At 34.2% G+C, this 14,055-nt stretch overlaps 1 protein-coding gene across 1 annotated transcript in view; it reads left to right on the top strand.

Annotated features, from left to right (window-relative positions):
- Positions 1 to 3,415: 3,415 nt before the first annotated feature.
- The window catches only part of TRAPPC3L (trafficking protein particle complex subunit 3L), a 50,665-nt gene continuing 40,025 nt past the window's right edge, over positions 3,416 to 14,055 (top strand). Inside the window, exons 1-4 of the mRNA XM_051997594.1 lie at positions 3,416 to 3,753; positions 6,236 to 6,283; positions 8,356 to 8,453; positions 11,535 to 11,634. Of these exons, the coding sequence (XP_051853554.1) occupies positions 3,712 to 3,753; positions 6,236 to 6,283; positions 8,356 to 8,453; positions 11,535 to 11,634 (288 nt within the window). The 5' untranslated portion in view covers positions 3,416 to 3,711. The remainder of the gene's footprint in view (positions 3,754 to 6,235; positions 6,284 to 8,355; positions 8,454 to 11,534; positions 11,635 to 14,055) is intronic.

The raw sequence follows: 14,055 nt of genomic DNA, 5'->3' as shown, positions 1-14,055 counted from the left end.
ACAAATCCACTAGCTTTACTAGTCAACTTTACTAGTCAACTAGATGGAATTGGCCTCTAATTTGTGAGTTGTTGGAACTGAACAGCAAGTTAGAGACAGGAGACTCAGAAATTAAACAAGTTTAATTTCAAAGTGAGGGAAATGACTTTCAGGCAAGGAGGCAGATTAGATATGTGTTGGAGCCCTACCCCCTAATGAAGGTGCCCAAACAATTGTAGAGAAATCTCAAAACTTATACCAATGGCTATGAAGTGAGATGTAGCTCTAACAATGAGGAGTAACAGCAACAATGAAACAAGATTGATGCATAGCAAGGTTTCATGACTGAAATATGGATACTTTTCTGACGTTGTCCAAACTCAGAGAACAACGAGTGCTGGTCAAAGCAATACAATAATTATGTAATTTTTTCAGACAATGAGACCATCCAGAAGATGAGTGCAAAGGAATTTTGTTATGTCAGGCTCAGTACAAAGCTTCTTACTGAGCCTTAGCTGTTAAAAACAGGATATTTCCTGGTTGCATTGATTTTGTTTGTACAAAATCTTTGTAATTTAAAATAATCAAAATTACCTATTTTGCATTTTGTAATATTCTCAATCTCTTGTTTGATCATGAATTTTCCCCTTTTCCCAGTTGGGAAAAAGAAAAACTATTTTGATAAGTAGACTAGTGCTTGTCTTCCAATTTGCTAGTTTTTCGAGGGGACTTAATGGGGAAATGTGTTTCAGGTATCATTGCTAATCATTGTTTGCTTGCAAGTAGAAAAGGGGAGGGGCAAGAATGTAGGAAGAGAAAATGCTAACACACACTTGAATCAAGGCCTTGGTGGTTGAACACATAACAAAAAGAAAGAGGAAAATAGGATACTTGTCTTTGTCCAGAATCTTGAGATAGCTGTCTCATCTGGATATTTGCTGTTTCCTGGGTCCATTCTAAACAAAACTTGGGGTCCCTGGAAGGTTCTGCCATCTACTCAGAAGTAAGGGCTTTCTTCAGATGATCCAGGAGTATATACCCACATGTTTGACAGACATAAGAATACCTAGAAGGATCTGGTAGGGGTTCCTAGAAACAATGATTAATTAATCAGCTAATTTTCATATAATCCATACAGGTAGAAAATTCCATGTGTCAAATCTTTAGATTCGTGTTTCTGGTTAGCACAACATAGATCCTTTGTTAAAAGTCTTTGAATAGCACACCAATTTTTCACTATAAAACTCAATGAAGAGTTTTTATTTAAAACTTTACATGGAGGGAAAGCTTAGAATGAAGGTGAATACTTTCACATTGAGTATATGTTATTTAACAACTTTTCACTAGTTTACCTTGACTTTGAGGAAATAAAATTAAAATTGCAGAATTCTTAATTGGAAAAGATCCCCAATATGAAAAGAACTGTGGCTCTTTTGGGAAGCCCTCCTCAGGACCATAAATCAAGTCCAGATTATCTGAAAGATTGGTATCCAACTCAATAGATTTGGGGATGGGGGAAAAGAGGGGAAATAGAGAAAGGAGTCATTGAAGCTTATGGAAGACAGGGAAGAAGCACAAATTTTTGAAGTCATCCATTCCTACCCTCATCAGACAACCTGGGGATTTAAATGTTCATGTATTATGTGTGGGTACACACACATGTCTGTATATCTCTCTTAGTATTCAAGAGAAATTTTCTCAAAAATCAGGAAGAAATCCCCCCCCCCCATTTCAATCCAGCTTCTGAGATAGCTATCTGTAACATTTGCCCCATTACTCTCAAATAATAACAAAGCATTCTGTGTGTCAACAACATAGCTTTAAAAAAAATTAAAACAAAATTCTGCATTCTTATAAGACTTGTTCAAAATAGTATTTCAAATTGTATAGTCACTTAGACACACAGTTGTTAACAAAATTCACTTAGCATCTTCAGTGTCTTTAAGTTTCTATGCCTATTTTGGTATTTCGGTTCTCAGCAGTGTTATTCCCATTCTCAACAGAATCAGCCTTTCCCTTCCCCCTTCCCTTTGGGTAACTTCATTTTCTTCTTGGCAGGTGCCTTCTTGGGTTTCATTTCTGGTTTTGGAGGGAAAGGTTTAGAAGATAGTTGTGCTGGTCTCTATAGTTTATCCTTAACCTTGGTCTTGTCTTCCTTAGAATCTCCTTCAGGCTGTTAAATCAGGACAGGGAAAGGCTATTAATGGAGGGGCCTTCCAGAGATTTCACTGCAGGGAGGAAAGGGAAGGTTGCTGCCTTCCCTACTCTTCCATTTCAGAAGAAAAATTTTTACATCGTTGTATTATTACTTTATTTCATCATTTCCCCCTTAGGATGATATCATCCTTATATTATAATTTCACCACCAATAAAAATTAAAATTGTCCTTGTGTTCTATTATCACAACTCAGAGATATTCTAATATCAATTTATTATTTAATATATTTAATATTATATTTACAAAACTTCTTGATTAGAGAAATTTGCTACAAAAGGAAAAATTGGGGCATAGTTATATCAATGTTATATATAATAACAGGAGAAAAAACTTTTAGCTCTCTTGGTTCCTGGCATAATTCATATTGACAGCCACTTATATAATTACAGAGTCCCCTCACTAGGGGTGGGGCTCTGGCACATGTGTCCTTGCTTGCAAGCTATTTTCCTTACTTTGAAATTAAACTTCTGGTTGATTCTTGACTCTCCTGTTTCTAGTTTTCTCTGTTTGGCTCTGGCCACCCACAGATCTCTAGAGGCTAGTTTTGTCTGGTTGACTAGGGCAGACCTTTTCCTCCAAATATCCTCTGGACATGATTTGACCAACTGATTCTTTCCTTCACTTCGGGCTAAACTCAGATTAAGGGAAGAATCAGAAGTTAAAGGAAAAGGTGCTTTACCCTTCCCAAACAGTCAATATTTATTCCCCATTATTAAAGAGAGATGCTAGCTTGAAATATTTATTCATTTTTAAGTAAGCATTTCTCAACCAAATTTCCTCAGGGAGGAGAGACAGAACCTTTCAGGTAATTAAAATTCTTCAAAAATTTAAGACAGAGAGAAGTGACCAGAATGTAAAAAATGACTACAAACTCAAAGGACATTATTAGATTTCATAGCCCTCCCTCTTTATCCCCTAATTGAAAATATTTTAAGAATGTCTGTTTTATATTCTGAAATTATGAATTAAAAATATCTTCTATTATAAAAACTGCATTTTTTTTCAGTTTTAAAACCAGGACTTGGAACCTATAAATTGATGATAGTGTCTATCTAATTTATAGAATAATCAATGCAAGGAGTTTATAGTGCCAGCACTGAGATTTCTTTTGGACTGTGAAAGTTTATTTGTGATTAAAAAAAAAAATCTTGGCATGAGAACAGAACACCACTCACATATTCCCTAAGGCAAAAGAATTCTCAGTAACTCTGAGCTGAGCTGCACAGCTGGTTCTAACTTCACACAGAGATATTCAGCTATTATGTCTGTAGATCTATGCTTGTGGGTGGAGCAGTTATTTGATCTGTATTAAGTTATTGGGACTAGAAGTTGATTCTTTTAGCTGCAAAATTTCACCTCCACAATTGAACAAAGAGCAACAAGAGTGTGGAGAGTTTGGAAGCAGCCTTTTTTGAATGCTGAAACACTTTAGAGTGAGGGAAGACTGAAAGGCCTCCGATTCTGTAGGTAAAAGGAAAGAAATTGATCATCCCATTCTTCATTGTTCAAGTACCATGTCTCGTCCAGGAAACAGAAGACCAGAATATCATAAAATAGTAAGATTTTTTAAACATATCAATATTTTAAACTTAATGTTTTCTATTTCTAAGAATAAGGTTTCTTGAACTCTATATCAGTTTGCAGGGATGATTAAAAATTAAGTTGCTTATCTATCAACAGATAGCTTAGTGAAACCAATATGTATGACATCTCTGGGGATATTTACAATTCTGATAAAGTATTAAAAATACTCCAAGGAAATGATAGATTTCATAAAACATTTTGAGGATGTATATTTCTGTCTAATTAGAGCCATTCTAAGAGGGACTATGAAATTAACACTAAGGCAAGTTTACTTTACTTGTAACTCTATAATATGATTAATGACTTGTTTGATAATGCTATATGAATGAAGTAATAAATATGTATGTATATTATATATACATAATATATAATGTTATATGGAATATACATTACATATATAATCAGTTGTGCTAAATTCAACTGGAGATGGCATAAGAAAGCCAAGCATTGAAATCCATGAATTAAGAATATTAATATACTTCAATTTAATGATCATTTCTATAATTCAGTTTGTGGTGAATTCAGTCACTTAAAAGAAAATCTTAGGCCTTTTTAATGGGGTGTGGTGATGGTAGAAGAATTCACATTCTTCCTCTGGTACTACAATTTTAGGCATAGAAAAACCAGAGATTTGAAAACTTATTTTAGATTAATAATCCTCAAACTCACACTGCTAGGGACCACTGAACACCGAATCAGATGACAGCACTTAAATTAGTTTTAACAGGTGGCACTTAGGATTGCTGTTGCAGGCTTAAAGATGGTTGTTGAAAATATTTGAAGAGTCTCTTATGACACTAAATGATGCTCATAGCTCTATTTTGTAGCATTCTACAGTTTTTTTTACATAAAATTATACTTATGGTTATTAATATTATTAAGTTCCTTAAGGATATTTATTAATTGAATATAACTTAAAATAATTTTTCCTAAGATGCACAAAGCATCAGAGAACCATCAATAATGATGATGATATGTTGTCTTCTTTTTGTGAAGATAATAACCATCATTTATATGGCTTACAAACTGCTTTATAAATATTTTCTCATTTTATCCTCACAACAATCTGGAGAGTTAGGTGCTAATATTATTCCCCATTTTACATGTGAAGCAGAAAGAAGTTAAATGACTTGCCCTGTGTCACACAGCTGATGACTGAAGCTCAGTTTGAATTCAGATTTTCCTGAATTCAAGTCCCAGCTCTCTTATTCAGTATGCCACACAATTGCTGAAGATAGAGCTACTGTCCAGTGGGAATGGTTTTGAGATGTCTCTCTTCTGATTTCTGTTGTGTCCAACAGTGTTCATTTGTCAAAAAAGGCCATAACTCAGGGTGTAGTTATGATCAAGGAACAGAATGAAAACCAAGAAAATTTAGATTGAACTTACACTGTTGATATCATTGCTATTATTTTCTAATCAACTGATAATTTAAAACTGCTTATAAAATATAGTTACATTCTACTTCAGACAGATCTCATTTACTGAATTTGTTCCTTATTACTGGCTCTTTCTTTTTGACTGCGTTTGAAATAAAATGAGAGTTACTAGTCTAGAATCACTGTCATTCATTCTTTATATGAAGCATTAGTTCTGAGCTAAATAGAAGCTATCTATCCTTGAATTCTGTTCATCACAAGTTAACCTCCACAAATTTTTACAAGGAGCTTCCTTCCTTCAACTCACTATCTCTTAAATACCCTTGGAAAGTATCCATTTATGGTTCCCAAACCCTGCATGGGCTACTTAGGCAGAATCTATGCCTAGATGCATTATATTTAAGTAAGAAGGGGTCACTTTATGTAGTGACATTACAAGGAATAGCATACAAAAAGCCAGAGTAATATCTAAGTAGTGTATGGAACTCTGTCTACATTAGGTAACAAAGATATTTCTAAAGATCTTCTCTAAAAAATGAAAAGTTTGGTTAAAATATAGTTAACTCACTCCATAAACAATCTTTCATTTTGCCAGAAAGAGTTAAAATCCGACTTTGTGCTTTTATTTATTCTTTTTTAAAAAGTAATGCATAGCTAAAAGGTCAAACTATATTTGTACATTGCACACACATATGTATACAATATAATGTGTATACATATGCATATAATATTTATATAAAATATATTTGCATTTGTTTTATATATTCATATATATGTATATATTTTATATACACACACACACACACACACATATATATATGTACATATAGTTAGCCACAATAAAACCAAACTCTAATTGTTAATTAAGATTTGAGAAAATGTTTCAACGATATAAATTATAAATTGACAAAAACCTAAAGCCAGGGTATGTTGGTGTGAAATGAATATTTGTCCAACCCCTTTCCTTGCATATTGTTACACATCATTTTTCCTTGGCTGTTAGCAGCAACAAAAAAGCTATGCGGCACTTGGTCATTTTTTACTTCCTTCACTTTTGCTTCTTTTTATGTTGTAGGATTGGCATTTACCAGCAATTTCATCCTCCGCTTCAGCACATTCCATGGTAGGCAGAACATTTTGTTTCCAGTTTAAAAACATTTCTTGTCTTATGATGGGTTGCATTGCAGGCCTTAGTAGCCAGAACCCACTCCCTGCTATGGCTTGGCAGAACCTCAGGCTCACCCATTTGTTTCAGTTGGAATTTCTTGATTATTACATCTTGATCATGGCTGCTCTGCATGTTAAGTATTTAAGCATATTCATTGTACTGAATTGCCTCATTAATGAGGAAGCATAATGTAATGAATAGAGGGCTGACCTCAAATCCAGGAAAACTTGGGTTCATAGTCCTGCCTCTGACATCTGCTGACTATTTGACCCTGGATAAGTCATTTAAAATTCAGTGTGCTCGGAGTAGTTCTTTAAAATGATGAGATGCAGAGAAAAAGTAGATTTACATTAGCAGAAGGGGATTTCCTCACATGGGAGTTTTGTTCAATCTTAACTCTATGTTATAGGAGAAAATAATAACAGCTCATCATTTATATGGTGTTAGATGGTTTACAAAGTACTCTTCCTCACAACTAGGTAAAAACTCTAGTTGTTATTAGTAGTATTCTTATTTTATGAATGAGGAAATTGAGGCTCAGAGAGGCTAGGTGCTTTGCCTCATTTAGTGGCTGATCCAAATGGCTTCTTTCCCTTTATCATGCCAATGGCAGAACCAAAACAGAGAAATGATTTTTTTTTTTTTTTTTGGCTGGGGTAATTGGGGTTAAGTGATTTGCCCAGAGTCACTTAACTAGGAAGTGTTAAGTGTCTGAGGCCAGATTTGAACCCAGGTTCTCCTGACTTTAGAGCTGGTGCTCTATCCATTTCACCAACTAGTGACCCAAGAAATTACTTTTGATAGTGGATTGAGCTTCCATATCATATATTCTGAGCATTGTCTCATTAATAGTAGCTCACATTTGCACAGTATTTGGAGGTTTATAAAATTCTTCCCTCACATCAATTTTGTGAGATTATTATGCTAATCCATTCAAAAATCTGTGATTTTACCAGTTTGGGAATTTCCTCTACCAATACAGATAGCAGTTCTTAGAAGGATTCTAATTTGGAACAATGTAGAAGCCTTAGGAGGTTTTCCAAGGCTCAGAGAAATTAAGTGACTTGCCTATAGTCATATGACTATTTACTGGCAGAGATGGAATTTGAAACCAGGTCTTCTTGTCTACAGAGTCATTAAAAATTCTGATACCTGGGGTAAATTCACTAGAGATAAAGGAGTTCTAAAATTGAATTCTTACTGTGTGTCTGGATAAGATCCATTTGGAAACAAGTTATGGGAGATAAGGAAATTGAGGAAAGGGAAGATTATGATATTTAAAGGCAAATAGGGATTGAGGTGGAGAAAACTGAGTTAATTACTGAACTTATAATTCAGAGGTGAGAATGAATTTAAGGTTCATAGATAACTGTAATGAAAATCTGAATAAGGAGTAAATAATAAAGGAAATATAGTTGTTGGGTGATGATGGCAGAGGGAAAATCTGAAAGATGTCATAAAAATCAAGGAACATGACAATTCCTCCTCCTGACTGTTTGTTAGGGATATGGAAAAAGGAGCAACCATCTCTGGAGAGGGAACAAAGTGAAGTGGCATCCTGGGGAGAAAGCTAGATTTTGGTGGGCACTGGAAAGTGGAAAAAAATCTAGAATTAGTTAACAATAGGAAAAGATTCCAGAGAGCACAGTGGAAAAGGAAAGAGAAAGGACTGAGCCTATGGCTCAATGGAGGTTTAGTGCTGAATTTATGATGGTGAAAGAGACAGGCAGCTTTGGGTATCTGATAATCCCATGCTAAATTCAGATCTCCCATATGGCATTGTGCCCATGCTAACTGGCTCTACAGGGATAGTTAATCCATCTGAGAGTAGCTCATAACTAGTAAATGTTAGAGGTGAGATTTAAACACAAGTCTGCTTGACTTTAAGCCCAGCTCTCTATGAACTACACCACATTGATTCTGAAAATTAAACAATTTTGCATTGCTAAGTAGGAAGCAGGGCAAAGTTTAAAATATTTTGTTCTTAGTTTTTCATTATAACATAAATGTCATTTCTTTTTCTGAAGAACAGAGATCTCTTTGTTCTAACTTATGGAGCTTTGGTGGCCCAGTTGTGCAAAGATTATGAAAAGGATGAAGATGTGAATAACTATCTAGATAAAATGTAAGTAGAAGACTCTCCTGCATTGTATATCAATTATCAGTTTTTCTTTCCTTTAAAAATTAATTTCCTGGTTCTTTTCTAAGACTTTCATTTCCATAATCCTTTTCTTAAAGTAGGAAAAGCAAGATTCCTAAAGCCTTCATTTGTGTTGCTGACATAAATCATTAATGGGAGATGATTGTTTGCAAATTTAATGCAAAAACAAACAAAACACAAAACACTTTTCCCCAATTGACTAGAAGTCAAACCAATCTCTTTGTCATTCAGTTCTAATCAAAAATGATATGATTAAATTAGAGATATGTGGATTCATGATATAGTCTTAGTTATAGAAAGCTCCTTATTTTTCAGCCAGTTTTGCATAGTGGGTAAAGAACTAAGAAGACCTGAGTTCCAGTACTGTCTTTCTTACATACTGGTTGTGTGATCCTGAACAAGTCATTTAAAGTCTCAATGTTCTAGCAGCTCTCTATAACTGTAAGTTATAGGAGAAATGGGGACAAATATTGATAGAAGTTTTCTTATCAGGAACATCCCTATATTAGTAAATCACAGGTCCAAGCTTTGTGCTTAATTCTTGTTTTCATATAATTTCCTACAATTGTATTAAAGCTCTCTTAAAAACAAGGGTCAACACATAAGATTTTGTAAGAGTTGTCGCAGAATTATCCACACATATATTTTGAAAAATAAAAAGCTTTAATTAAAAAAAATAAAAAATATGATAGAGAGTTACAGTTTCTCAGAGGATGTCATCGAAGATACAGGATAGAGAATACAGGAAAGAGATAATGATCATAATAATATATTTGGAGTTCAAAGACTTAGGTTCACATCCTACCTGCTCCGTGTCACCTGAAATGCTCTCAATAAAGTTTTTCTATCATTGACTTACAAAAACAAACAAACAAACAAATCTCATTCACAAGAAAGTTCTTTTACAGTATTTACTTTCCCCAAATCATTTCATTAGCAGTTAAATAGAACTCATATAAAGATTGTTGTTGTATGCCTTTTGTTCTTGAAAACAATCATGACTTCAGGGAGGTGATGCCATGATATGCAAGTGAAGTGGATTAAGTGAAGGAGGGCTGTTCAAGGTTACCAGTCTCACTTTTTCTGGCAAAGCCACCTGGGTTTAGTGGCAAGATGTAAATCAGAATATCGATATGGCCCTGGATGCAGTGTAAGATCTAGACTTTTTAAAGTTAAGGTCTTTAACAGATTGCTCAATTTGAATAAGGCAATGCCCAATCAGTGATTAAAACTAAGTAAGAAATGAGACAGAGAATGGCTTCTTTTACTTAATAAAAAAATCAATCTAGGAGGGGAAGAATCTCAGGGTTTCTGACCAAAACTGAACCAATTGCTCTTTACATTTACTTTGAGTCAATCAGGGCCCAAGCAATGACTAAGTCTGACTTTACCTGAGACCTATTGTTGGTCAATAAATAAGAGCCAGAATGATCTGGTTTTAAGGCTGAAAAAAGAAATTTATCACATAAACTCCAAGATATCTTGAGAAGTTTCAGTGGTCAAAATTTACTTACCTTTGGGCAAAGCATCCTCAGGTGAGGGTATGATATCCTGTGTGAACAGAGGGAAGGAAACACTGGTTTTGAACAGTAACAAGTAATCAGGGAATGAAATAGCAGTAATGGGTTTTAAACTTCTTATGTGTAGAACAATATCAAGAAGACTAACAGATTAGGAGAGCTTGGTTTTAGACATTCTTAGGTAAGGTAAGTGGCTTAGAATTTTAGCAATTCATAGACTACTCGGATACTTTGAATCCAAAAGTAGATTTATCTATATAAGGGTATATATCTATTTTTTTTTGGCTGAGGCAATTGGGGTTAAGTGACTTACCCAGGATCACATAGCTAGGAAGTGTTAAGTGTCTGAGACCAGATTTTAACTCGGGTCCTCCTGACTTCAGAGTTGATCTTCTATCTACTGCACCAACTAGCTGCCCTGAGTGTATATCTATTTAAGAACAAAGAGTGAAAAGGGCTCAAAATGATATTACTATATTAAAGTAGAGTTGCTAATCAAACCAATAAGAGCCTGGAATGCTCTTAACAGACAGACACAAATAGTCCTTATGAATATTTGGGGTAGCTTCTCAAATTTTGCACATCTCACATTTCTTTTGGGTAAATTCAATTCTGCTTTGTTCATGGAGCTCAGCACCTTCTCTGATGAGGGCACACCATGCTGGGCAGTTCTATGGCCTGTGTCTCCCATGTCATACAATCAATTTTAAACTTGTTAAGAGAAATTTTGAGAGTCCTTGGTATTGCTTTTTTTGATCACATTGTGAAGGCTTGCCCTGTATGAGTTCTCCATAAGATATTCTTTTTTTGGCAAGTACACAATTGTCATTTAAATATTGTGGTCAGCTCAACAGAGTTGAGCTCTCTGCAGTAGAATTAGAATGCTTAGCAGTTTAGTTCAAGAAAGTAGCTCAGTATGCATATGACATGCAAACAATTCATATGAGGAGAGGATTTTTTTAGTTTTTGTTTTCTTTATTTGTCTTGTAATACTTCCCCCTTTCATACATTTGTTAGGCAATAGGGTAGTAATAATACTGAGATTATTGTATTTCAGGACTTCCTGATGAATTCATGCTATCTTGCTCTTGATATACAAATATTTGTTATGTGCTTTAAATTAACTTAACCTAGGAAAGGGCAGTTAGGTGATGCAATGGGTAGAATACTCAGTTTGGAATCAAAAAAATACTCCTGAGTTCAAATTCGGCCTCATATACTTACTTCCTATATGACTAAAGTCAAGTTACCTAACTCTGGCACACTTTCCCCATCTGTAAAATGAGCTGGAGAAGAAAATGGCCAACCACTCAAGTGCCAACAAAATCCCAAATAGGACCATAAAGAGTCATATACATGTGAAACAACTAAGCAATAGCAATCTAGGAAAATGTGCATTTGCACAATATATAATGCAGCAGGCACAACCAGATGACCACATTTCTCAGACACAAATTTAGCAATATTCTAAATGACCAGATACTGCTTTTGATATTCATCCATTTTTCTTTCATCTCATCTCCAGGGGTTATGGCATTGGAATACGACTAGTGGAAGACTTTTTGGCTCGTTCTTGTGTGAAAAAATGCCATAGCTACTCAGAAATTGCTGACCTAATTGCACAGGTAAATACTCTTCAGTTCCTTCACATCTATTTTCATAGTTTTTAATTCTGTTTTTACATTTGGTTGCTTTGAAAAATCACATAAATGGTGTTTGGAAGGAACTATTCCAACTATACCTCTTTAAGCATCCTAGTCATCTAACTTTCATGTGAAAATTTCCATTGCTGAAGAATGGTACTATCTTAGAAATTGCCTTATGAAAAAAAATGAGCTTATTATAATTACATGTGCTTAGAAAAATTTGTGCTAACTGAAAAGGTCTCCCAATCTGAATTGCCTTTAAATTAAATACCTGTAATAACCCTTTAAGTGTGGAATGTTTATAAACAAACAAGAAATGACGATTGTCCAAAAAGCCATGATATTGAGGTTCTGGCTGTTAACCAGATAAATCAATTTACTTTCTAAGTACACCATCTCTACAGCCCTGTATCATTACTACCTTGATTCAAGATATTAACATCATAAACAAATACATTTTGCATATAGTTGGAAAAAATAGAAGTAATTTTATTCCTTTCCCCTGGTATCTCTGTGCCATAGTTAAAAAACAAACAAAGCCAATTGTTTTTAGAAATAACACATTTATACAATTATATATACATACAGAGTATGCCAAAAGTCTTAGTGTCATTTTAATCTATTAAAACTTATTGATATAGATAAGTGTGTGTATAATACCTGATGTTTATAACATTTTGAAATTTGCAAAGTGCTTTGTATTATCTCAGATTCACAATAATCCTCAGAGGTAAATTATATGGCTATTATTATCCCTCTTTTACAGATAAGGAAAATGAGTTTCAAGTTAAAATAAGTTTCATATTGTTACATGATTATCATCAAAAGTAGGTATTCCTGACTATGGGCTAAGTACACTATTTACTACCTTGATATTGACTGAACATTTTATTCCAGAGTTGGAAGCATAGTGAATCTTGCATAAGATAAAAAAAAAAAAAAGAAAATTTTTATAATATAATGGACCAGAAATTGCTGATTACTGATGTAGCAATCATTTCCAAATCAGTTGCTATGTGCGTTCCGTTCAAAAACTTGTTAGAGAAATCAAAGGCAATTTAAAAGAAAGGATAAAAGTGAGGAGATTCAGTATGCAACTGAAGCAATTCCAATCTAACTTATTTAAACAAGGTGTTGTTGCTAGAAAAAAGGGAAATGTATAAAAGAATAAATTTCGATAGATCACTGCTATTTTCGAAGGAAGTCTAACCAATGTAAATCAATTGTTACAACAGGAAGCCTAGAAACTGCCTCAGACAGCAAACATTTGAGTTATACCTAGACGGAAATGTAAGCTTGTCAGAGGAGTTAGTATTCTCACTGAATATGTCCAGGACAGAGTTCAAGTGAAGGAGGAATTTCCTACAGATGATGAGGTTCTCTAGTTGCCTTTTCTTGCACATCACATTGTGCTTATTACAGAGACTACAAAGATCCATAATTACTCAAAAAAGTTCAATTAGTAAAATGTAAAGCAAAATAAAAAGATGAAGAATGATTCTTATTAGACTATGATGTTTTAGTTTATAATATGACATGATAGTTTATGATATTATATAAATATTTATTTAGTTTATAGTGAGAACCTATAGTCCATCAGCATTTCTACCTTGGACAGACATTGACCATGGACATTAAATTAGGAATTCACTGGGCTGGATTGCATTTAGGAAATTGTGTGACGCTTTTAATTACCCCAAGCATCTCCCTGAAGTAAAGGCTGAGAAGTATTCTTCTTCTGCTACTATATAACCATGAGTCATAGAATACGACAGTTTGTAAAGAATTCTCTTTGCAGGTCATCCAAAGGGCAATGGGCAGTGTAGGTAGGCCATAAGAAATTAATAATGAAACATTGTCTCAGAAAAGATGTAAATGACAAATGTTGTAATTGGACAAATAAGTGAGGTGGGCAGATTATATAGTGAGAATGGAGAATAACTTTTGGATATCCTACCTGCTAAATTAGTATTATATATATTATTAGTATATAATATATGTAAATTAATATGAAATCAAAACCACAGGAAGTCCTCTGATGTATTGGGTAGACCACCTGTGGTAGATATATAGGAGGATATATATAAGCGTTACTCAGGATAAAAAGATAAGATTGGGATATCTGTCACTTGAGAGAGTACCCACATCTATGGGAGTATAGATCCATCAACTACAAGAGTATAGCATTCATAGCTCAGCTATTTTTCAATGTATATTGAATACAGTAGATACATTGGCTCTCTTAATAGATAACATTATTGATATCATCCAGGAAATCATTCTGGTTCATTCCATTTTCAAGTGGTACTCAATGTGTTTGATTTACCACAGAGGCACTCACTGTTATTAGTCATATACATAAGTCATAAACACTTTGAGCTTAAGAGCCAATCACTCAAT

The sequence above is a fragment of the Antechinus flavipes genome, chromosome 4, assembly GCF_016432865.1.
Source record: "Antechinus flavipes isolate AdamAnt ecotype Samford, QLD, Australia chromosome 4, AdamAnt_v2, whole genome shotgun sequence".
Lineage (NCBI taxonomy): Eukaryota > Metazoa > Chordata > Mammalia > Dasyuromorphia > Dasyuridae > Antechinus > Antechinus flavipes.
The sequence above is the reverse complement of the archived record's forward strand: the minus strand, read 5'-3'. Positions and strand labels throughout refer to the sequence as shown.